Raw genomic sequence first — 26,163 nt, forward strand, 5'->3', positions numbered from 1 at the left:
CCATGTGGGAATCGAACCGGCAGCCTTTGGAGTTAGAAGCACGGAGCTCTAACCGCCTGAGCCACCGGGCCGGCCCTCATACTACAAGTTTTAAAGTCTTTTCCTTTCCTCCCTTCCCCTCGCTTCCTGCCCCTTTCCTCATTAATATTTGTGACTAGTGTGTTTTTGGGATTTAATATTTTTTCCCAAGTGGATAGTGAATCTTCTTAAGTGTCATATTGAATAGTTGGGTTTCTGCCTCATTGATGTGACACATTACTTCATATCCTATGTCATATCTTACATAAAGTTATGTTCTTTCAGCTTTAGTCAGTTTGTTTTAGTTTTATCTTCTTATTTAGGACAGAACCAGTTTGTTTGTGTGTTTGTTTTATTTCTGTTGGGGAATATTGGGGAACAGTGTGTTTCTCCAGGGCCCATCAGCTCCAAGTCATTGTCCTTCAATCTAGTTGTGGAGGGCGCAGCTCAGCTCCAAGTCCAGTCGCTGTTTTCAATCTTAGTTGCAGGGGGCACAGCCCACCATCCCATGTGGGAAATGAACCGGCGACTTGGTTGTTAAGAGCTCACGCTCTAACCACCTGAGCCATCCGGCCGCCCCAGAACCAGTTTTAATTACTATAGTTTCATAACATATTAGGTATCTTTAAGGCAAGTGCTTATTTCATTCTTCTGCTTTTTCAAAAAAAAAAATTACCTGAGCTATTCTTGTATATTTTCTTTTTCAGATAAATTTTAGACTTTCTTTGCAAAGGTTCTATGAAAAATTCTTTTGGGATTTTGATTGGTTGTGGTGAATTCGTCATTCATTTGAGGGTTGTTTGTATGGTGTTGTGATTAAGAGCAAGGTCTTGGGTATCAAAATGCTGTCTCTGTCGTTTACTAGCTTCATAATTTAAGGCAAGCTTTTTAAATCTCTTTAGTCCTCAAGTGTTTTAGCTATAGAATTGGGATAATTATTGAGTATATCTCAGGATGGTGTGAGGATTCCAGGAGATAATATTCGAAGGGGGGCTTAGTGTAGCCCTGTCACATTTAGTGTTAGCGCTCAGTAAGTAATAGCTATTATGTTTTCAGCTACTCTTTTTTTGCTATAAATAGTCCAGCGCACCCCTTTTCTAAAATAGTAAGTATATTACTTCCATTTTGTTAGCTTCTCATGTTTCTCATTTTCTTTCACGGACAGTCTTTGAAAATGCGTGGCTGCTGTTTGCCATCTCCAGTTCCTTACTACCCACTCACTTGTTTGCGCAGAGACCATCCCCTGGGTTCCTCTTACGGGCTTGCAACCACACTCGGTTGTGAGGGGTAGAGAGATGAAGTTTCCTGCCTTAAAGCAGAAGCGCGTTTGAGCAGACACCCATAATACAGTGTGATGGGTGGACGTGCTCCTCTGCAGAAGGACAGAGGGCTGCTGGGGGCGATTATCAGCCAGGAGGGGCATGTTCAGAGTCACAGAGGCACGGGTGCTGTGGGCAGGAGAGAGATGTGGTTGCAGGTGGGGTGTTAGTGGGGGGCTTTGAGGACCTTTGAAGTGTATTTCAGCAAGTGCAGGCCTAAGCCTGATCTTCTGTCATCACAGGCCATCAGGACCTTCGCTCCTAGACCTTACAAGAGGTTCCTGCCCTTTTAAGAAGGTCCAACCCAGGATGGGCTGGAAGTTGTTTTACTTCCAAAGAGTTTTCTCTCTGCTTCTGGAACCCAGAGATTTCACTTCACTTCTCTTGAAATAGAGAGACAGAGACAGAGACAGAGACAGAGACAGAGAGAGAGAGAGGTGGATGGTCTACTCAGAATTTCTTTTGGGGAGATGAGTCCTCAGACATGGTTGTTTCCTTTGCGGGGGAGCGGGAAGGGTATTAAAATTTCTGTTTTGTAGAAGAGGAGTGTCTGTGTCAACACAGTATGTTATGTTACTGTAAATAGAACCAGAACTGCACTGTTTGTTGCAACCAGGCCGATTAAGTTCAGGGTTAGTTCACAAAATTGGCTGCTGAATGCTTGGCTGCTCCATTTTCTGCCCATGTTGTTTATTTAAGTGCTTAGATAGTGTCTTTGATTACTGACAAGTGCATTCAGTTTTCTTAGGCTATTTCAGCATTCTTATGTTAAAAATGATACATTACTTGGGGTTTCTTGGATTTAAAGAATTGCATCCTCAGACAGTATGTTTCTTTTTATATCCAGATCCCTTGAGATTGGAAGTTTTTGGAGGGGAGCTCAAGATACATTGTTTCTCTTGAAATTCCCATCTATTAGGGTATTTAGCCAAGTCCTTTTCCTCTCTAGAAAAGTTCTGACAACTGGCAGTCTCACTGAAATGGCCAAATAGGTATATTTTCAGTGCAGTAAATAGCCTTTTGTTTAGAAATGTTCTCTCTCTTGGAGTGGAGATAGCATGTGACTTCTTTTTTTAAAAAAAACATAGTAAAATTATGATTTAAAAATAGCCTGACAGTAAGACTAGGCTATTTAGAAAGTTGTTTTCAAAATTTTTGGTTTGTATATTTAGAGATTCATAGAACCATTAGAGTTAGAAGGGACCTCAGAGACCTTCCTGTGTGACAGGAACTTTTGAAACCCGCAGAGGTTAAATGGCTCATAAGCGCCTCACTGCATTATGCTCTTGAGCTCCCGAAAAGCCGGCCCAGCTCCATTCCTCTTTCCAGGTCTCCACCCATGTTTGACACTGATCATATGTGTGGAAAATCTGTGATAATTCATTTTATAAGGATTCTTTTCATGAAAAACAGTGATCTAAGATGCTCAGTATCTCCTACATTCACAGTGCATAATTTGCATGAAGGATCGATGGTACACGATATGTTTGTCTTTTTACCTGCAGATAACGCGATTTCTGTTTGTTTCTTTTAGAACGTCCAGTTGCTGATAATGAGCGGATGTTTGATGTTCTGCAGAGATTTGGAAGTCAGAGGAGTGAAGTGCGTTTCTTCCTTCGTCACGAACGCCCCCCTGGCAGGGATATTGGTAGGTAGCATTGGATGAGTCCCCACAAAGATTTGAACTTTGATTTCATGCATTGGAGGGCCTGGGGGAGAGGTGGCGTGTGATCAGGGCCCAGGTGACGTGAGGGGGGAATGAGGTAAGGATGTGACACCAGTGAGGAGAGACCACTCTTCTGAGACCTGCCAGTCATGGGGAGACAAGGGCATGGTTCCGTTTTGTTTTGTTTGAAGACGATAGTTTTTAATGCAGCTGGGAAGGAGTCAGAAGAGCAGGAGGCTGAAACACAAGAAAGAGAGGGAACACTTGATGAGCCCGTCACTAGGAAGGTGCTCCCTCAGCGCTGGCGGCGAGACTTGCTCGTAGGCAGAGGAGGGAACCTCCATTGTAACAGGACAGAAAGAAAACTGCTGCGCCTGCAGATACATGCGCGCATTCGTGGGAGCACGTTGAGGGACTTCTCTGAAAATACTTGTTTTCTCTGAAGTCAGAGGTGAAATCATCTGAAAGTGATGATGGAGGTGGGTGGCGGTGGGAGCCGCTGTGGAGCGCAGGAGAGAGCCCCTCTGGGGAAGGCAGGCTCTGGGGCCTGCGGAGGCCACGTGAGAGCACGCAGACCATGAGACCGGGTGATTTTTCTCCAGCCCAGAGGGTTGTGAGAGGAGAAGGGGCTTGGATTGACCTAAGGTTGGGGTTTGGCCAGACCAATGCAGTGGAAGGTCGGTGGGATGGGGCGCAGAGGAGATGGGCAGGATGTCGTCACAGCTGCGGGGAGCGCGTGGGCAGGATGAGAGACTGCAAGTCTCTGGTCAGTGTGGGGCGTGGTGAGCGGACATCATGGTCCAAAAGTAGAGTGTTTGAAAGTAAGATTTCAGAGGTAGAGCACTTCTAGGTGATGTGGTTCCAGCGTGGCCATGAAATGAGCCTGAATTATAGTGGGGACCAGGAAGCCGCAGAGCCGCGAGGCTGGCTATGGGGTAGGAAAGTCACCCAGAATGAAGGCAGGCCTCGGAGTGGAGGGAACACAGGAGTGAGGGGGTGGTGACCAGGGCTGTGACCAGAGTTTACAGATGACAGTAAGGAGAGGGTAGAAGGTAATACCTGAAGGTGGAGAAATAATGGGCCGAAAGCAGCGCCAGACATTAAGGACACAGCCATCCCTGGGACCCAGAAGGTCTTGTAGGATGTGGGAGAGTTAGCAGTTTCAGATCTCAGATCTGTGGGAAGGTCTCTTCTCAGTGGGGAGCCATTGGTCGAAGAAGGATTACTAGGTATTTCTGGAAATGGGGGAACTTTTAAAATGGAGGGTTGAGGGTTTGTGCCTTCAGTATATAATTCTTGGGAGTAAGAATGAAGGTAATAGATGTTAATTATTGGATGTTAAAAATCTCAGTTTTATTGCTTTAATATAAATATCCATATGGTACCCAGCAATTAGAAATTATTAAATTCAGAGTGTGGGGACCACAGAATTGACTTAGTCTGGCCTCTTCCACTCTGTAGATGAGAAGTGTTAATACTTAGGGGTTAAATGACTTATCAGAGGCCACACAGCTAGACACAGAGCCAGGAGTGGAACTTGAATCACCTCAACCAGCCTGTTTGACATGCCTTTCAGTATCACTGGTGTCTTTCGGTTTAATTTAAATAAGCACTTATTTTTTCCTAAGCCTTTTTTTGTAGTTTTAAATTGACATCTGTACCTTATTTTTATTTTGTGCTCTGTTTACATTCCTGCAAACATCCTTTTCTAATAAATGAGTTGAATTTTACCCGTTCATCTACCAGTTCAAATATCCTCCAGCATAGCACTGGGTTAATTATTAAACAGCCTCTCAATAGTGCAATATGCAGTTTCGGTGTGTCTGTAATGTGAGAAATATAATCTGCAGATAAAGGAGCTGTTTTCACATGTCACAAAACAGCAGTGCCACATAGTGTTTAAATTGGGATAAAACAGGATTGCTTTTTAATGTCCTTCAGTACGGTGCTAGCCTTTTTGGTGTAGACTTCTAGATTTTCAAACAAGAGACTATTGCCCTATTTTTTTTTCCGGTTTAACTAGAACCGGGGATCCAGGATGTATATGAAATTATTTTTAAATCCCTTGCCTTGTACTCTAATTATGTAACTGAACATGCTAAGGAGAAGATGGTTCGGTGCTCTCTCTGAGGCAACAAAGAAAGCAGTTATTCTTAAATGATAGATTTATTTTTCTTGCAGAAATATTGTGACAGATTACCCGAGCTATTGTGTCAGAGAATGGAACAGTATTTCAAAAATAAAGCTAACATGCTAGAGTTAGGTATAAATGTGATACCTGGCTCTGAAGGTAACGTATTTATTGGTATGGGGATTGGTGCTAAGCTTCAAGGCAGGTACAGTAGACGTTTGATTCAAAAGAAATTTCCTGAGAAATAATTTAATAATTTTTCTGATTACTGGAAGTACAAATATAAGCTTAATTTCATGTGTTTTAAAAATTCTTTGTTATTATTTGTTTCTTATGATATATCAGTTTAAATTAACACTGTTTTCCCCTTACGCTTTAAGTGGTACTGAGAGACCCATATCTTTCGGCTTAGAAAATTATTCTTAGCCAAAAAGCAGAATACACGGGTGGCTGGATGGCTCAGTTGGTTAGAACGCGAGCTCTGAACAACAGGGTTGCTGGTTCGAGTCCCACTTGGGCCAGTGAGCTGCGCCCTCCACAACTAGATTGAAGACAAGGAGCTGCCGGAGGGGCGGCTGGATGGCTCAGTTGGTTACAGAGTGAACTCTCAACAACAAGGTTGCCAGTTCAATTCCCACATGGGATGGTGGGCTGCGCCCCCTGCAACTAAGATTGAAAACGGCAACTGGACTTGGAGCTAGATTGAAGGAGAATGACTTGGAGCTGATGGGCCCTGGAGAAGCACACTGTTCCCCAATAAAATTTATTTAAAAAAAAGATAAGAACTTACTAGTCAGTTTACACTCTAATGAGAGAGAAGTGTAAAAATTAAAAAAAAAAAAAAAGCAGAGTACAGTGTTTTCCAGTTAGTACTTTTCCAAACTAAGACTATAGAAATTTTTTTACTTAACTAAATGGGGACATATTTCATAGTACTTACGAATTACCACCAAATGCCCTCAAGCCAAATATTCAAAATACCATTTGCTGTATTTTTCAGTTGCTTCCCATAGAAGTTACAAACACTGTTAATGAGCACAAGGATGGATTGATTTAATTTTCACTGAATTCTTTCAGTGAAACTGTTTCTGATTTCACTACAGACTAGCTAAATGGAGAATTAGGAGGAGCTGCTCTAGCAAACGGTTTGAATTACCCATAATCAGAGGTACACTTATCTTGTTCATTTTTCTTCCTCTGAATCATGCAGCTTCCTAGGGAACAGTTAGTCTGTGGCATTTTGTAGTGCTCACTGTGCACGGTTCCAAGGAAGGTTTTCCCACAGAATTATGAGACCTTAATCCCATTGATATTAGAAAATATTTTAAGTAAGCTTTCAACTGAAAATATCGAAGGGCAATCATTACAGAACTCAGAAATGAACTGGTACTTACAGTATCTGTCAACTCTGGTATTAATTTATAGTGTTGAATTTTGTGCCTAGTGAGTGGACCAAGGTCTCAGGATCCAGGTTTAAAAAGAAATGGTGTAAAAGTTCCCGGTGAACATCGAAGGAAGGAGAATGGGGTAAGTAGCCATTTTCACCCATGCTATGCATGCATATACCACACTGCTACTGCCTTTTAATCTTTCAGTCTCTTTCCTTTTTACCTTGTTGTTCAGTAGATTATTAAGGATGGCCTTTTTTTAAAAGGTTATTTTAGATTTCTTTTGTAGAAACAATGAATTTCAGTGATCTCTACAGTGTTATTGTACCACAAATTCAGAGCAAAACAAATGTGGAGCAAATTTAAGATCGTTTTTGGTGATGTTTTTTGGTGATTTTATTTGTTGCTGTAATGCTTCTAGAAAAATGGAAAATTATATATTAGCGCTCTTCCTATTGCATATGAATGTCCCCAGATATCTCTGGGGTGCCTTGTATACGATTTCTTTTCAGAGCTCATAATTTTTAATACTGTTGGGGATTAGCTAGGTTAACTTTCTCCAATCTACAGTGAACTTATGTTAGAATCCAGATTATCTAAAGTAGATCTTGCTCCTCCTGTACCCTTCCTCAAATTCTTCTTATTTCTGTTTTCATCTTAGAGTTCTCTTGTAGTGATGAAAGGATGATACAGGATGACGAGAATGGTCTTAGCCATTAACAGGAGTTGAGTGCATCTTGACACACTATGTCTTTCCCCCTCAATGGGTATTTTTGTTTGTTTATTGAAGTATAATCGACATACAATAAACTATACACATTTCAAGTACACAGGTTGAGACATTTTGACATAATGTAGACACTGGTGAAACCATCACCATAAAACCAAGATAATGAAAATGCCCATCACCCACAAAAGTTTCCTTGTGGCCTTTTGTTATCCTTCCCTTCTTGCCTCCCTCCCCATCCACAAGGAACCACCAGCCAATTCACTTTCTGTCACTATAAATTGTTGTATTTTCTGGAATTTTCCATAAGTGGAATCATCCAGTATAGTATGTACTCTCTTTGTCTGAATTCACTCAGCATAATTATTTTGAGATTCAGCCATTTTGTTGTGTATATCAATAGTTAATTCCTTTTTATTGTTGAGAGGTATTTCATTGCCTGGATATCCTACAGTTTGTTTATGCACTCAGCTGTTGATGGACATTTGGGTTGTTTACAGTTTTGGGCTACTCCATATCAAGCTGCTGTGAATGTTGGGGTACAAGACTGTGTGGACAAGTGCTTTTATTTCTCTTGAGTAAATACTGATGGTTGGAATGCCTGGGTCATATGGTATGTTCACTTTTTAAGAAGTTGCCAAAATGTTCCAAAGTGATTGTTTTATTTTGCATTGCCACCAAAATTCCAGTTTTTCCATCTTTGCCAATATTTGCTATGGTCGATCCTTTTAATTTTGGCTGTCTAGTAGGTGTGTAGTGGTATTACATAGTGGTTATAATTTATATTTCTCCAATCGCTAACAATATTGGGTATCTTTTCATGTGTTTGTTCGCCTTTTGTGTATCTTCTTTTGTGAAGTATTCAGTTCTTTTGTCCATTTTTTCTATTTTTTGTCCCCTTCTTTTGCTCATTTTATTCTTTATTTGGCTTTTTTGCTTTCTTATTCCTGAATTTGAGAGTTCTTTACATATTCTGGATCCAAGTCTTTGATTAGATATATGATTTGAAAATATTTTTTCCAGCCTGCCCCTTATTTTTAATTTTGATAAAGTATAATTGGTCAGTTTAGAAGTTTTGCAGTTTTAAGTTTTACACTGAAGTTTATGATCCATTTTGAGTTAACATTTGCATGCGGTGTGAGAATTAAAGTTCTTTTTTTGTATGTGGATGTCCAGTTGTACAAGCTGTATTTGTTGAAAAGACTATTCTTTCTCCACTCAATTGCCTCTGCACCTTTGTCTAAAATCAATTGCCCCACGTATGTGTGGGTCTATTTTTGTCCTCTTCTGTTCCATTCATCTGTGTCTCTCTCTTGATGTCAATACCACACTATATTGGTTACTGAAACATTGTAAGTCTTGAAGTCAGGTAGTGTATTCCAACTTTATCCTTTTCAAAGTTGTTTTGGCTATTCTAGGTCCTTTGTATTTCCCTATGGAATTTTAGAATTTGCTTGTCAATTTATACAAAAATCCTACTGGGATTTTGGTTAGGATTCTGTTGACTCCATAGATCAGTTTGGGAAGAATTGCCATCTTGACAATTTGTGAATTCCAGTGTATATCTCTCCATTTATTTAGGTTGTCTTTCTCTCAGCAGTGTTTTGAAATTTTCAATGTGTAGGCCTTGCACATCTTCTGTTAAATTTATTCCTAAGTACTTAGTTTTTTTTATGCCATTGTAAATGATATTTTTAAATTATTTTTCCAATTTCTGGTTTTGCTAATATATAGAAATACAGTTGTGCTATTTTGCTACTTAATGTATTAGTTCTGGTAGCATTTTTAGATTCCGTAGTATTTTCTTCATAGATGATTATGTTGTCTGTAAGTTAAAGACAGTTTAATTTCTTCCTTTCCAATCTGGATACAATTTATTTCTTTTTCTTGTTCTGTTTCACTGGTTAGAACCTCTAGGACCATGTTGAATAGATATTTGATAGTGGGCATCTTGCTTTTTGTGCCTGATGATCCAATGTGTCTTGAATTTTTTTTTAATGCTAGTATCATATTTTTAAAGGTTGTTCTGATGACTGTATTTTGGGTTTACTGCCAGTGCCCCAATATCCTGTTTAATATGATCAAACACTACTTTCTTAATATAAATTAACTATAGAACAAGGTAATTCTAAATTGTTCCATTTATGTCACTATTGAAAGTATTTAATTTTAAATTTACCACTTAAAAGTGTGTATGTTAGTAATATGGTCTGTATATTAGTAGTATGTTTTACATCTTAATAAGTCAATGTTGGGGGGTATTAATACACAAATTAACGCTCTCTTTAATGTTACGAAAGAAAAATGGCTAAATAATTTTGTCATGTTAGTCCAAGTGAAGCTTATAAATAATATAAATAGGCCTCTGAGGGAGAAATCTCTGTGAGCATTTTACAGTAAGTGGATTGGTTGTGTTTTTTATTTGTAGGTTAATAGTCCTAGGATGGATCTGACTCTGGCAGAACTTCAGGAAATGGCATCTCGCCAGCAGCAACAGATTGAGGCCCAGCAGCAGATGCTGGCTACTAAGGTAATGTCTTGTTTTAAAAGCCCTAGCAGGCCACCACTGTTGGTGTATGCGCAGAGCTGTTTACTTTCTGCTCTCATTATTAAGCCACTCACCTCACAGGTAGGAGCGGATGCTCTCAACCCAGAAGCCACCTGCTGTGGGGTGCTTTCTTCTCTTAGCTACAGCATTTTGTAGAAGCCCTTAAATCATGTCAGTTGTTCAAGATCTTCCTGACCCCTGATTCTGATCAAATAAACCAAGCTGTGGCGGGTAGCAGAGGGCTTACTCTGGGCTAAGCTTATCTTGAATCGTGGCTACAGCAAGAGAAACTTTAAAGTCTGCTAATAGTAGCACCTGTCCCCTTCTACTGCTCGGCACCGATAACAAGCTGCTTGCCTTTACTTGGGGACATTTTCCACCCACAAACTAATACTTATCCTGGCCTTGAACAAGGAAAATAGAAGAAGCCTTTCCATGACTGTCAAAACCAATCTGATCGCTGCTGCCTCTGCCAGCCATAGGTTTCTAGTCTAAACCAGATGTCATCGAACTTTCATTGTAAGTATTAGAGTAAATATTGTAGGCTTTGCAGGCTGTGCTGCCTCAGCTCTGCAGGTGTAGAGGGAAAGTAGTCATAGACAGTAGGTTAATGAATGGATGTGGCTGTTCCAGTAAAACTGTACTTAACAAGCATAGCCAGCTGATTTCACCTGCTGGCCGTCGTCTGCCAGCCCCTGATCTAAGCGCTCAGGATCTGCGACTGACCAGCCCTTCAGTGACCATAAGTTCGCTGACGCTGGGGTCGACAGTTGATGGTTAGACATGGCGCGGTACCCAGCAGGACTCTGAAGCCTGGCCAGGGTTCTCCGCATGCACTGTGCCTTCTGTGCAACACCTCCTAGGCTTCCTCTGCACCCACACACCGACTTTTCCAAATCGTGTGTGTCATTGCTTCTCACACTTGGATATGCATGCGAATCACCTGGGAGTCTTGTTCAAAGTGCAGGATCTGACTCAGTAAGTGTGGGTTGGGGGCTGAGTTTGCATTTCTCCCAAGCTCCCAGGGGATGTTGCTGTACGTTCCTTGAGTAGTAAGGACACGAATTCGAATAGAAAGATTGATTGTTAGCAGAGGAAATCGCTAGCCCCAGATCCTTATTCTGAAACAATTTCTGTATTACTTATATGTTTTAGGCATATTAATCTGAGAAGTGTATCCTTTATTATAAATTGTGTGGGCTCTATTACTCAGTTTTAAATTGTTTAATATAATAGAAATAAAATTTTAAGTTGCATACTTGAGTTTTCAAAAGGCGTTAAAGTAGTTTTGCCTCTTTTCTAAGTGTATTTTATTGAGTATATACTAACTATGTAAGGTACAAAGATATTTACATTTCACATTTCATTTAATCCTCACTATCATCCATGTTATAGATGAAGAAACAGACTTGTATACTCGGTGAGGTTATGTAATTTGCCCAGTCTCATAGCTAGTAAGTGGCAGTGCTTGGGTTTGAATCCAAATTTGACTCTAACGCTTTTCATTTAACAACTCTCTTAGACTGCCTCCCATCTCTCCTTGAGCTCCTTTTTAAAATTGTATCCACAGTTCATGAAAACTAGTTCAAAGTTCACGGCTTGCTTGCTACATGAGAACCACTTGGATTTAAAACACTGGTTCCTGGATCTTACCCCCAGGAGATTCTGGGGTTGGGGCCGGGAGTGTGTTTTTAACAAGCTTCCAAGGTGGTTCTGGTGGCTGTGTAACAAGACAGATGGTGAGACCCAGACAGTGTGACACGTGCATCTCAGTGTCGGCATCTCACATCATGGTTAGATTATTTGGGGGTCAGTAGTACCCCTGTTTGAAACGATATGCCTGATGATGGCTTTTATCTTTAGGAGCAGCGCTTAAAGTTTCTGAAACAGCAAGACCAGCGTCAGCAGCAACAGGCTGCAGAGCAGGAGAAGCTTAAGAGGCTAAAAGAAATAGCTGAGAATCAGGAAGCTAAGCTGAAAAAAGTGAGAGCGCTTAAAGGCCACGTGGAACAAAAGAGACTAAGCAACGGGAAGCTTGGTGAGTTGTTCCCCGTCCGTTTTCTTCAGCCCTAGAGTCTGCACGTTAAACTCGGTGCATGAGAACACAGCGGCGTGGGAAGTTTAGATCCATTTCTAGTAAGTGAGAAGCATCCGATGAGACCTTGTACATACATAACTGTAAAGTGATGTTTTGGAAAGAATAATTCACTGTACTTTTGATGCTGCTGAACCGAATTCAGCTGTTGAATGGTTCAAGGTTCCGAAGTTATCTGTGGAACATGTACTAGTCATTTATTTTCTTGAAACATTTTTTGACTGAAAATTAAATGAAAGCAAGGATGATTATTCATATAATAGCTCCATCTATTACAAGACCATTTAAATTAAAATTTCAGTGGCTTAATAGTTCCATCTAACACTATAAAATTGAGATGAAAAATTCTAAAGAAATTAATGGAGTTTAATGTTGAATTATGTTCTTAATACAAATCATGCTAAAGATACGTCCAGAATGAGGCACAGGAATTTAGAGATGTCTCTGTTGATTTCAGTTGCTCGTGAAAGAAATAAGTTGGCTCTAGGACATTTCTGGGAAGTTTCTCTACTTTTCATTAGAAAGTTAATTGTAAAACCTGGTTGCCTGGGAAGTGGTCCATTCTTGTTTTTCTTTTCGACTCCCGTTGCTTTTCTCCTTTTCATTCTAGTGGAGGAAATTGAACAGATGAATAATTTGTTCCAGCAAAAACAGAGGGAACTCGTTCTGGCTGTGTCCAAAGTAGAGGAGCTTACGAGACAGCTGGAGATGCTCAAGAACGGCAGGATTGACGGTCACCACGACAACCAGTCTGCGGTGGCCGAGCTCGATCGCCTCTACAAGGAACTGCAGGTAGACTGCGACTGCTTGTGATTACATGCGACCCCCCTCTCCAGGAAGAGTTGTCCACAGAAGTGGCAGGAAGTGCTGGATTTCTGGCTCTTTTCCTTGAAGAGCCAGAAAGGAAGGGGAGGAAGACCTAAACCCCAGAGAATCCAGAATAAACTTGATAGCACCACACAGGAAACCTGAGGCCTTCCTCATAACCACAGCCCGTGGTCTGACACTTAAATTTAAACCATGAGATGAGCAGTGTGGACGGGCGGAGGGGGCCTCACACGTTCAGAAATCATATAATAGTTCACCAAGTGATTATGTGTTTGAAAAATTGTTCTTCCTACTCCTTGGCTACTTTTTTTGTTTCCCCCCATTTTATTCAGTTAAGAAACAAATTGAATCAAGAGCAGAATGCCAAACTGCAACAACAGAGGGAGTGTTTGAATAGGCGCAATTCAGAGGTGGCAGTCATGGACAAGCGTGTGAATGAGCTGAGGGACCGGCTGTGGAAGAAGAAGGCGGCGCTGCAGCAAAAAGAAAATCTTTCCGTAAGTGGGCTGTCCCGTAACCGGCCGAGGAGGAGGGGAAAGATGACCAGTCCAGTGAGGTCAGTTGTCATCGCGGCTTCTTCAGAATCATTATTCAGTGCGCCCTCAGAGAAAGACAGGGCTACTGCTCCTCAAAAGACAGTCCGATCTTCTTTCACTTGTTAATGCCGTTCCCTGTGTAGCTCTGCTTCTAACAAGTGTGGGTGAGAGTTCCTGGTGCAGTGCTTTGGTTTGGGGAGGTTTCTTGTAGACTCTAGGGCTGGATCCTGGAAGAGCTAATTTTTCCACATTATAAGAATTTCCTGGCCTGTTCTGAGTGTGATCCAATCCGACTTACAGTTGACTTGTAATACTAAAGGACCTGTGCTTTCTCCTAAGGTCTCACCTGATGGACATCTGCCTCAGCAAGGGCTGTCAGCACCAAGCCGCGTGGCTGCCGTCGGGCCCTACATCCAGTCGTCCACTATGCCACGGATGCCCCCCAGGCCTGACCTTCTGGTGAAACCAGCTCTGCCAGATGGTCCCTTGGCCATGCAGCCTGCAGAGGGGCCCATGAAAGTACACACACTACCCAACATGAGATCTGGGGCCGCTTCTCAAACTAAAGGTAAAACCAAGTCATTTTCAAGTCTTCACAGCTTAATTCCTCCCATCCTCACTCTTGTTTTTCCCCAGGTTTGAGTTTTGAAAGAATGTCCTCCTATCCCCTGTTCATATTTACGTTCTAAGAATCTTGTAGTCTTCACTAGTGCAATGATAAGTTTCTTAATCCTAAATAATACAGTTCTGTTCAGGAAATGAAATAGAATAGAATATTTTTTCAAATCTGAAAATTATTTTGAATTCCCTCTTGTGAATAAGGAAATTTTGATTTGAGGTTAGTAACTTGAGAACTTTCCTTTTGGTATAAAAACACCATATATGTGGTTAGTGGTGTCACTTTTGCAGAGCGTGAAGTGGTGAATCCTTTCTGTTGATAAATGGTGTTTCTGTTCATACGTGCTTATGCATGAGAATTTGCCTGTTGATAATTTTTAGAATAAATCTTGTTGGGAAATAAAATGAGAATCACAGAGGCGCCGGCAAGTGATCTTGTATTCTGTGTAGTTTTGAGACACGTGGGGAGGTGCGAGCCAGCGTTTTGTAACACAAGGAGGAAAGGAAGGGAGAATTGTAGGAAAATCAGGGTGAAAACATTCTTTAATGACCTTATCATTCTGACCCCGGGAGGAAAACATAATAGCCAGTATTGTCTCTTTTCTCTAACTACTGTCATGTGCCCAAAATAACTAACTTTACAGTTATTTATTATTTTGCCATAAATTACCACCGTGAAGCAATAGTGCCACCTAATCTGGGTCTTATTATAGGAAGAGTCACTTTTGTTTCTATCAGGAACAGTTAAAGCTATGGCTTTGAAACCTAAATATCAGTGTAGAAAAAAACCGAGTACACTGATTTGTTAGATTGTGGTTCAAGTCCTGAGTTAAAATCTGCTTTTTTGCCTTTTTGTGGTGCATGCGTCCTTGTCGTGTCATTATGGAAGACACACCTCTGAGTCCGCGGTCTACTAAGTTGGAAATCGTTTTCTAGGTGTGAAGAGTGATGTATCCTTGCTGGTTCAAGCAGACTTTCTGTTTACCACAATTAATTTTAAATTGTTTGAGTCGGGGGTGGGAAAGTCTACAGGTGGAATTATAAAATCTAATATTTTCTAAATAAGTTTATTGGGATTGTTGTGAGTCTAAAATTTAAAGCTGTGTTTAGAGATTAAACTTCTTAGCAGCCAAACGAACCATCAAAAATCTCTTTAGAAGGCTGGGCTATTTTTAGGTGTTTTTCTGCATTCTAGGCTCTAAAATCCATCCACTTGGCCCTGATTGGAGTCCAAATGCAGAGTTTTTCCCGAGCCACGCCTCCGCTTCTGCACTGAAAAGCTCTGGGAATGCTGCAGACCAAGGTGAGGTTCATTTTTGCTGCTCCGGAACTTTCTATTTTGGCCATCTAAAAGGTGCTGTGTGTTCTTTTTTAGGTAGTTTATTTTCTAGTGTGTTTAAACTCTGGACAGTATTTATTTCCAGAACACTGTCATTTAGCCAGGGATTAAGGTAGTACCAGCATTGTAGTGTTTGGGTTATGTTTTAATTAACTTAATTTAAACATAGGAAAGTATTCCATGGGTACAGAGTTTCAAAGAGATGGTGAGGAGAGAGAAACTTATGCATGAATAAGAAATTTTATCTCCAACAGTTTGATTATCAGTGTGATTTTGTTTTATTTTTTTCTGTCTTCTTCAGCTGACGATGGGGAGGTTCCGCTGAGGGAGAAGGAGAAGAAAGTCCGTCCCTTTTCAATGTTTGACACAGTCGACCAGTCTGCTGCCCCACCTTCCTTTGGGGCCCTGAGGAAAAACCAGAGCAGTGAAGATATTTTGCGGGATGCTCAGGTACCTCAGACAGGCCCCGTTTTAAACTTTAATGGTGATTCTAAATGCGTTTTTTAAAAGAGATAAAGTATTACATGAGGGAGAGCAGGAAAAACCAAACTATATCTGGAAGGTTAGGAAATATAAGAGTGTTCTGTTATTTCCAGTTCCGTTGTCTGTCTGTCTGTGGTGTCACAGGATTTTGGAAGATGACTGACATGCTTCCTTCTGGGTCATATTTCGTGTGATTCTCTAAAAAATATGAGTGCCTTGGAGAACATCGTGTTTGTGCTGTTCATTTACTTTGTCTCTTCAAAATTTGGAGCTGAGGTTACGTGAAACGATTTGATGGTGAATCTTCTAGCTGTTAGGATCCCAACCTTTGACAACCAGATTCTAGCTACGTGCTTCAGGATAAGGGTTTGTTACCATAGTGGCCTAGGTTGCATGAAGCTCTGATGAACAAGAATGGTTTTCCATTATTGACACCATCTGTGACTATGTAAGGGCAGAAGTTTTCAGGTGGGCAGTTAGAGTTGCCAAAGGAGGCAGTCGTACAGGGCAGGCACTGGAGTGCATTACCAAAGTCCCTTGTTAAATTCAGATTTAAAACTTCTCAATGATTTAAAAATGTAGAGCTAGTATTATCTGAAACATCCTGTGTGCCCAGTTATACAGAACTTTTATTGTCTTTGTGTGTGTGTATGTGTGTGTATGTCTTACAGGCTGCAAATAAAAATGTGGCGAAAGTACCACCTCCTGTTCCATCAAAACCCAAGCAGGTTAATTTGCCTTATTTTGGACAAACGAATCAGTCACCATCCGACATGAAGCCAGATGGAAACCCTCAGCAATTGTCAGCAGCTGTTGCATCCGTAGGACATAAACCCAAAACAGCAGGGCAGCCACAGAGGGCCCTGCTGTCCCCCGGCGTCCTTTCTGTCAGCCAAGACCAAACTCTTCTTCCAGGTTCTAAGCAAGAAAGTCCACCTGCTGCCGCTGTCCGGCCTTTCACTCCTCAGCCTTCCAAAGACGCCCTTCTTCCCCACTTCAGGAAGCCCCAGACTGTGGCAGCCAGCTCAATCTACTCTATGTACACACAGCATCAGGCTCCCGGAAAAAACTTCCAGCAGGCCGTGCAGAGTGCACTGACCAAGACACAGTCCAGAGGGCCACACTTTTCGAGTGGTAAGGTTCTCAGTCTTGTTTTCACCTGCGTAGGTGACGTGTGGAACTCCTACACCAGAGCTGTCGTCTGTCAGGGAGCCAAATGACTTGTCCCTATTTGACCCAGGCTTTTGTTCTGAGAGTTTTGTTTCATTGTGGCTTCTTAAGTGGGAGTTTAAACTTAAGTTTCTGCGAAAGGTCAGCTACTGCAGTAGGCACTGATGGTAACAGATGAATAAAATGTAATGCTATGAAAATGAGACGAGTCAAATTGACGGATAAAACCTACAGGAAAGACACCGCTTTCTGCGTTGTGATTACCTGTGGGCGTCTGTTTCCCTCTCACCCACGAGCTCCTTCAGAGCCGAGAACTCAGGGATAACCCTCTCTGCTGAATTTTAAGTTGCTCTAATGAGAGCACAGCCACTAGTTAAATATAAAAACATAAAGAGATTACTTTGTTTTAAACATATGTAATCCGGTCATTTGCTGGGCTCTTTCTAAGAGTCATTTGTTAGTTTATAGGCTTGGAATAAAATTCACTGTGTTTTGATTGAAGGCAAATGGCTTTCTAGTCATGAAATAAGCATGTAATTGTGGTCTAAAGTGTCATAATTAGACTGCAAAGAATTAATATATATGCTACATTGTACTCTTTTCATTGGTCTCAGTGAAAACTGCTAATATGATAATTTGGGAATTAGATACTTTTGATACAATCAGAATGTTAAAGGGATTAGTTTTGGTAAATATAAGTGATTCTTAGTAATTTTGTAAGCCAAATACCATTTCTCACATGGATTTACTCTTGAAAATTATGAAAGATGGGCTAGTGTGTATTTAGTTTTAACCTGGGCATATGAAAGGATTACCAAGTTTCATTGATTCTGAATTCCTTCTACATTTTGATATTTTAAATTTGGAGACTATAGTCAGTTGTTCCTTACAATTATAATTGGCAGCATTTTCTTATTGGTACATAAAATAATGATGCGTGTTCCAATCTGGGGGTTTTGATTCTTTAATAAGTTTATGATGCAAAGATGGAAGCCTTGCTTTGTCATTTGTTATAAAAAATTAGTTGTAGTGGAGGGCTTTATGTAGTAAATACGAAATTAGAAGAGGCTTTAATTCTGTTAGCTGTGTCTGCTACCTGCCAGTTTTGCGTAGTTCATCCTAATGAGTGCTCTTCTCTTTCCATTAGTATATGGCAAGCCGGTGGTGGCTGCTGCCCAAAATCAGCAGCAGCATCCCGACAACATCTACTCCAGTAGCCAGGGCCCACCCGGCAGTCCGGAACCGGAAACAGAGCCCGTTTCTTCAATTCAGGAGAACCATGAAAATGAAAGAATTCCTCGACCGCTCAGCCCAACCAAATTACTGCCTTTCTTATCGAACCCTTACCGAAACCAGAGCGATGCTGACTTAGAAGCCCTACGAAAGAAACTGTCGAACGCACCAAGGCCACTAAAAAAACGGAGCTCTATTACAGAGCCAGAGGGTCCTAATGGGCCGAATATTCAGAAGCTTTTGTATCAGCGGACCACCATTGCTGCCATGGAGACCATCTCTGTGCCATCATACCCACCCAAGTCGACCTCAGGGACTGCCAGCTCAGAAAGCCCAGTGGAAATCCAGAATCCATATTTACATGCGGAGCCAGAGAAGGAGGTAGTGTCTCTGCTTCCTGAGCCAGTATCTGCAGAGGAAGCCGGGAATGGCAGTACAGAGAATGGTGACATGCCAGCTGCTTCTCCGGGCCTTGATTATGTGTCTGAAGGAGTCCCAGACAGCAGCCCCAATTTCCAGAATAGTGTGGAAGAACCAAACCCAGAGGCTCCCCACCTGCTTGACGTGTACCTGGAGGAATACCCCCCATACCCACCACCGCCATACCCATCGGGGGAACCAGAGGGGCCAGGAGAAGACTCCGGGAGCATGCGTCCACCTGAAATCACCGGGCAGGTGTCTCTGCCTCCTGTGAGTAATGTGGTACCTCGTGATCGTTCGGGAGCCTTGTCACACTTCTGGGTGGTTGACTGTCAGAACTCAGTGAAACCCTGGCAAACACTTAGGGCCATTTGCAAAAGGTGTGTGTTTAAGCTGTGTGTGGTAGTGAAGGTGCTGTACTGTTTGCCTTGTGTTGTATCATTCCCTTGGCACACAGTGGAGCTTTGAAAATGTTTTCAAAATTCACTATGTTTAGTATAAAGAACATGTTTGTGTTTTCGGGAGAACCCTTCTTTGTGTGTGAAGGGAACAGTTTTATTCTTGTACCTGTAAATACCACATTTGCTCTTTCTTACCTAGCTGATGTCACATACTAGGGAAGCAACACTCGACTGGGCATGAGAAGACCGGGATTTGGAACTTCCGTCCCTAGTTTAGTTCTATGAACCCAGGCAGATGGTTCAGCTTCTCTCATTGCTGATATCACTCTTTCAAACTTTTCTTTTTCTAGCAGTGAAATTTATTTTTAATGTAATATTTACCTGGAACCTCAAACTCCCAACACAGAGAAAATTGGAAGGGTTCTGGATAAAATGAGGGCAAGGTGGGGTGGACATCTACTTAGCCTCTTTCTTCCCTTCAACATAGTGTGAAATCTCTGGGTAGCATAATAACCCCGAAGCTTTGTAAGTTATCTTGAAGCTTTATATGTTTTGATTTGGGCATGTCTCCCACACTCCTTCCAAATATTAAGCTTTTATTTGGAAGTTTATCATATCACTTTGAAATAGATGAGAGAAGATAAAAATCCCAGATTGTCTTTAAAGAAAGTCAGTTTTTTCAGAGTTCAATTTGAAGTCATTTCATTTCAGTGGGATGTTACACTCTGAACTTTTTAAACCTGGTCAAAAGCAAAACAGCATATTATAAGAATTTTTGGAAAAGTGCTTTATATGTTTGATGCTTTATTACATCTTTTAGATGTGTTAGTATTCAAAGATAAGGATTATCCAAAGTTGTTTTAGCTACTGGTTACAGTAAACATTTGCTTTAAAGTTTTATTTAGTAAACACTGGATTCTAGGAAAAATGTTTTAAGGTAGAGGTTAACACGTTTTAAACAACTCTGTCCCTCCAAGTCCTGAAGCTTGGTTCTCTTCATTTGAGTGTTAGCCGTGCAAAAAGGAAAGAAGTTTTAACATCTAGTACTTTTATTTCCCCTCTCTTTTTGTTCTTGTGCCAAAATAATTCATACTTTCAAAGAGAAAAAAGAAAACCAGAGTTTGTAAAAAAAAAAAAAAAAAAAAATCATAGTTTCTTTTTAAGATTCTATTATTTTCTTCCTAGGAAAGAGATTTACCTTTTCCTTCTTAGTTTAAATAAAATAGAAGCCTCTATCTCATACTTTGATTTGAAAGTGGAGATGGCAGGTGTCCTTATCGGTTGTATTATTATAGTCATATCATGTGTATACTTCTGTTTTTCAGAAACAACATTTTAGCCATTGCACATTTGTGAAATACATTGATTGCCACTTAATGTTTTTCAGAACTCAGTGGTTTTCCACATTTGAAATAAAATAGACGTGTGTAGCATATCACACCTTAGGAATCATTTCCACTTTGTTAGATGTGTTTAAGAAATCCATTTTACAGGATGTTCAATCTAGTCTTAATAATTTTGCCTTATTTTTTAAAGCCTGACATTAAAATGTAGAAAGACTTGCTTAATTCATTCATGTATCTTGGAGTATAGTTAAATTAAGGCAAACTGATCTTTATTATTTACCTTTATTATATGCTTTCCCTGCAAGGAGGCATTATGTCACGAAATGGTTAAAAGGAAGGGCTTCAAAGAAGCCAGATTACTTGAATTTGAATTCCAGCTCTGATGTTGACTGGTTGTGTGCCTTAATTTCCTTATCTATAAAAGGGGGTAATAGGGTTGTCGTGAGGAATAAATGAATAATCATTCAGTAATTATTAGCTGTCATAATTCTGAGTTGTGCTCTTGCCCAATTGAACCGTGTGGGGTTTGCTATACTAGGTTAGGTAGGTAATTTAAAGACCAATCTGAGCTAATTTTGGTATTTGACAGGAAACCAGCCTACTTGTCATTGGAGATTATACTCTTAGTTTATACCGTAATGGATTACCAAATGTGATTGCACTAGGTTTCAGAAGGTTAAGTTCTTCTCATTTGTTACATGGGTGCATTCATCAAGCTACATATTAGGATATACAGGGGGTGACAAAAAAATGTACACATATTTTAAGAAAGGAAAAAAATGTATTAAAATTGTAATACTCAGCATATAGTCACGTTTGACGTCTGCAATTACAAGAGGTGCTGAAAGTGGTTACCATCAGCATCCAGACACTTCTGATTACGGTGAACTATTGCTACATGAATAACATCTCTTAAAATTTGTATACATTTTTTTGGCACCCTCTGTATATACTTTTATGAATAATGTATAAAAAGTGCTAAATATATGTATTCTTAAAGTGTCTTTTACTGACTCAACTGATGGGTTATTCCTCCCCTTTCGTTGTTGTTGGTCTCTTTTGCTTAGACCAGGATCCTTAATTTCCCATGCATTTCTTCTGCAGGGCAAAAGGACAAACTTGCGTAAAACTGGTTCAGAGCGAATTGCTCATGGAATGAGGGTGAAATTCAACCCCCTTGCCTTACTTCTAGATTCATCTTTGGAGGGAGAATTTGACCTTGTACAGAGAATTATTTATGAGGTATGATTTAATTCATTAATTTCTTAAACACAACCTTGTAGTGTAGTTTGTTTTAAAACTCTAATCAGAAAGCTACCGTGGAGAAATTGTATTTTTAAATTGCTTTCTTTTGGGGTGGGGGGGTGGGGTTGTGAAGAGAAACACTTGAGCATGCTCCAAAACAGGCTCTGCTATTGTAAAGGTGTTTAAAATTTTCAATAATACTGAAGTTCAGTTTTTACTAGGGGTCCGCTAGAGTCCTTTTCTTTTCCTCTAGGAGATCATTACCCACCTTTAAAAATTGCTCGTGTGTGGTTTGTACTAGACAGTGTTAAATTACAGATGCGGTCTGTACTTTTCAGACGCCTACTATTTAAAATATTTTTAGTTGACCTTTCTTCCTTTCCATGGAAAATGTCACTTGTACTAGACACTAATTTGTGGTGGGAAGTTGGAGGATAAATAAACAAAACTGACTATAAGGATATAGTTCCTGGTACTTCTTCAATTTATAAAAAACCTTTTTATAGTGACTGCCTACTTAATGAGGCTGTTCCGTCTGTCTTATTTCTAGACTTGTTCTTGGTATAGTTTTCTTGGCTCCCGTAGGTTCTAATTATGATTTAAAAAGAAAAATACCACAAGAGTCTGTTCCTGTCCTCATGATCCTAAAGAGCTAGTTAATAGTGACAGTTCAGGTGACAAAAAATTTGAGTGACGGTCGCTCTTCTTATTGCTGTTACAGGTTGATGACCCAAGCCTGCCTAATGATGAAGGCATCACAGCTCTTCACAACGCTGTGTGTGCCGGGCACACAGAAATTGTGAAATTCCTGGTACAGTTTGGTGTGAATGTAAATGCTGCTGATAGTGATGGATGGTAAGATGGCCTGGAAACGCCACTCAAATATCAGTTGTGTCTGCCGTGAACAAGCAGCGCTGGCAGAAGTGTGTCCGTAGGTGACCTCATGCCGCTCGTAATCTAGAAGGAGAAACAGGTGGACCTTTTTGAGGCATTACATGCCCTCATGTAACAGTCATCTCACTCCCAGTTTGGAAGCAGATGGAGTCTTAAAAATTTAGTAGTTAAATAATAAAAATGTCTCAAAGCGGTACACAGTTAATTATGCTTCAGCAAATTTGAGAAATGCTGATTTAAGCAACGTCCCGCCTGCAGCACCAATGTCCTGAAACTTCTCAGTCTTTAATATACTAATGTCCATGATGTATATTGGACAAGAGGGGATAAATTACAATTTGTAACCTTTCCCAAATATATCTGACCACGGATCCATTTTTCATGGAGCATTTTGTGTACATAAAACAGAGGAGATATTATAAATGATGAATATTATTCATAGGATACTGGATTATTATTAAATAATAAAGAGCCTCATAAGTTAGTGTCACCCCCAATAACTCTTACAGAGTGGGTAGTAAATTTTGTATTTTTTTTTTTTAGTTTTAAATTATAATATGTTCTTTTTTGGAGGAATACAAAGAGCCCCAGAGTAGTCCAGTGCTCTGACGTTTACCGTTGTGGCTATGATTCTCTCATGGGCTCAAGTACCTACGTTTAACTGATTGAAAAAACAGCTGCTTGAGCGTTTTCGGAAGGCAGGACCTAGCAGACGATAGACTCGAGCCTCCTTCCAGGTGCCTTAGCCCGGCAGGTATCGTTCAGCCTAGAACGGCACTGCCAGCCTCTGCTGCGTCTCCCCCCATAGGACCCCCCTGCACTGCGCCGCCTCCTGTAACAATGTCCAGGTGTGCAAGTTTCTGGTGGAGTCGGGAGCTGCTGTGTTTGCCATGACGTACAGCGACATGCAGACCGCTGCCGACAAGTGTGAGGAGATGGAGGAAGGCTACACCCAGTGCTCTCAGTTCCTGTACGGTAGGTGCCGTTCCAGTCGCATGTATGGATCTCTGCATGAATTTACCCTGTATCTCGGGGGTATATGCAGTGAGCGTTTTACTATTGGGAAAACCATTTTTTGTGTTGCGTGTAGTCCTGGGCATTGAAAAGAGGACAGCCTTAGCTTTGATCACAGGCATTAATTAATGCAGCTTTTGTGGGGATGCCTGGAAACAACGTCAGGGGCGTCTTCAAGTACAAAAGACACCGGTGCTAATGGCCTCAACGTCTGATCTAATGGCATCAGTGGTGTTTGACCATCAAAAGACCCTCTGCTAAGTACTTAGTGAGTGACGGTGTATCTTTGCAAGATGAGCAAGAGACGCAGTGTCAGTATAAGAACCCAATTGACCCAGGTGTTCCTGCTAAATCAAACTGGACATAAAGTCAAATAATGGCAACATGTTTGAGAGCTAATTTTGTGACTTTTTTTGTTTTCTTAATTTTGAATTTATAATTTTAATTGATAACATTGTCTCTGTACCTAGAGAAAAATGGACTGGGCGTTTGAGGTGGCTAGAGGTTGGTTGACATTTTTATTTACAAGGAAAATTTTTTTATTTACAAGTCTCAGACGTTGAGGTCTTCTTTTTATTATAGTTTGGCTTGAGAGGAATTGACAAGGGGAAAATAGAGTGAGAAATGAGGGAGTCCCCGGACTCCGTACCACTCAATCGCTCAGCAACTCTTTTGCCAGTTGATTAAATGACCCCTGAGGTTAAAAGACATAGGCCTTCTTTTCTGTTAGTGACTGTTCCCAGGCTCTAGGCGAGAAGGGACAGGGTCAGAGGGAGACCCACAAACCCCAAGTTCTCTTCATCTCTCACTGCCAGTTTTTAGTTTGCTATTTCTGATTATTTTTTGTTTATGTTCTGAATTCTGCCTCAAAGAATAATTTTGCTATATTAAGATATTTTAAAATCAATATGTTAATATATATTTTATTAAATGTATTGGCCCCCTTGAGCTCTATTTAAAATGTGGAATATGATTTTTAAAAAAACATCTAGGAACATCTGGTCAGAGACTCTTTAAATTTATGAACTATATTACAGACACGAAAAGTGTTTCTGACATAGGTGTGTGGTTTAAATAATAATGATAATAGATTGGCAACAGTGAGTATCGTGTATCAGCTTCGGAAACACACATTACCATTCTGTGTGCTGGGATCGGCGTGCCCTACCCTGATGAAGCCCTGTCACATCTGTGGTGACTTACCTGGAATTTTATGTTTCTCATCGCTTCCTTTTAAAAAATAGTTATATCACGTGCATATGAATCCTTTAATGTTGCTTAGTTTTGCCTGTTTTTGAGCTTTCTATAAAATAAATCATACTGGTGATTCTGAGGCTTTTTTCATTCACCATTGTTTTTGAGATTTCATGTGTGTGGTTGCGTGTAGCTGTTGTTGCTTTTCACTGTGCTGTACTGTCCTATTTTATGACTACAGCACAGTTTATCCTTCCATTCTACTTTTGACAGACATCAGGCTGTTTATTTATGTATTCAGTTGTAAACACTGTGCCTGTGACATATCTGTGCTTATCTCTGGTGTCTGTCTTGAAGTGGAATTGCCAGGTCACAGTGAAGCACACTCAGCAGAGTTCCTTATGCTCTGTGTTCTCGTTGACCCGTGGTTTTAGTTTGCATTTCCCACATTACCAGTGATACTGAGCATGTTTTGTCTAATGAAAAATTCTTTCCATTCCTAATGATTTCTTAGACATGAGACTTGAGTTGTTACTTTGAGTATGCTAAAATATCCAGAATTTCTCCCTACCCCCTTCCCCATCCCAAACAGATAATGAGTCTCGCCAGCTTTAAAACTTTGTGGAATTATAGTTATATGAAGTATCATTGCCCCGCTGAATCTAGCTGTCATGCTTTGCATGTCTTATTTAAACAGGAAAGTTGGAAATTTATTTGTCCCCATTAGTAGAAATCGGACCCTTTAGATTGTCAGGGCCTTATTTTGGAAAACAACAATTTCATTTCTGGTTTCATTTTTGCCGAGAGAGAGAAAGAGAGAGAGAAATACTGCATGCTACATCTTATTAATTGATATCAGAATAATAAGTTCATAATGAATAGTTTAGTGTTCACATTAAGTTGAAAAACCTGACTATTCAAAAGCAAGCAGGTATTTTCCTGGCTTTTCTAAAAACAGAGGTGAAAATAATAGTGAGGTCTGAATCATTCAGGACCTTTATTGCCTAATTCCTTCCCTTCTGCTTTGATGACTGTGATGGGTGCCAGTTAGTAGCACTGCCCTGTAGGGTGGGAAGGCATCAGTGGAGAAAGGTGACACCTAAGGGTTAGTTTGCGCATCTGGTAGTAACTCTGGTGAAAAATGCATGTTTGAAGAGTTTTTCCCTTTCCAGGTTGTGGATTTCACTATCTTCTAGAATTCGAATTCTCATTATTTTAGAGTTGGCTATATGCAGACTTTTATATCATGTCTAAAATACTTAGTCATATTTCTGCATTTTTGCATATTATATAATTTTTTAAAATCTTTCCCCATTTGGAAATTGATAGAGACTACTTTAATAGATGCGATATTTCTGCTCTTTTTTCTCTGTCTTCCCTACATTTCAGGGAAAGAATGAAGTAATGTTCCTACACTTAGGAGTAGGCTGAAATTTGACAGACATATCATTCCCTTTTTTAATATCCCAGACTCGAACACTTCTTTTTTTATTCCCGGGCTTGCGAAAGTTTTGTATTCTGAGTCATGCTGGTTTTCGGAGATGCCCAGA

At 40.4% G+C, this 26,163-nt stretch overlaps 1 protein-coding gene across 5 annotated transcripts in view; it reads left to right on the top strand.

The window, feature by feature from the left end:
* TP53BP2 (tumor protein p53 binding protein 2) overlaps positions 1-26,163 on the top strand; it is a 136,223-nt gene that overhangs the window by 105,757 nt on the left and 4,303 nt on the right. For all 5 annotated transcript variants that reach the window (XM_088799129.1, XM_019716049.3, XM_019716050.3 and 2 more), the window contains 14 exons: positions 2,872-2,985; positions 6,579-6,661; positions 9,678-9,779; positions 11,661-11,835; positions 12,503-12,684; positions 13,053-13,217; positions 13,596-13,824; positions 15,070-15,177; positions 15,515-15,663; positions 16,368-16,830; positions 18,014-18,789; positions 21,371-21,508; positions 22,233-22,366; positions 23,214-23,380. In XM_088799129.1, the coding sequence (XP_088655255.1) occupies positions 2,872-2,985; positions 6,579-6,661; positions 9,678-9,779; positions 11,661-11,835; positions 12,503-12,684; positions 13,053-13,217; positions 13,596-13,824; positions 15,070-15,177; positions 15,515-15,663; positions 16,368-16,830; positions 18,014-18,789; positions 21,371-21,508; positions 22,233-22,366; positions 23,214-23,380 (2,985 nt within the window). The remainder of the gene's footprint in view (positions 1-2,871; positions 2,986-6,578; positions 6,662-9,677; positions 9,780-11,660; positions 11,836-12,502; positions 12,685-13,052; positions 13,218-13,595; positions 13,825-15,069; positions 15,178-15,514; positions 15,664-16,367; positions 16,831-18,013; positions 18,790-21,370; positions 21,509-22,232; positions 22,367-23,213; positions 23,381-26,163) is intronic.

Source organism: Rhinolophus sinicus, chromosome 6 (genome assembly GCF_057876585.1).
Source record: "Rhinolophus sinicus isolate RSI-liver-muscle chromosome 6, RSI-T2T, whole genome shotgun sequence".
Classification (NCBI taxonomy): Eukaryota; Metazoa; Chordata; class Mammalia; order Chiroptera; family Rhinolophidae; genus Rhinolophus; species Rhinolophus sinicus.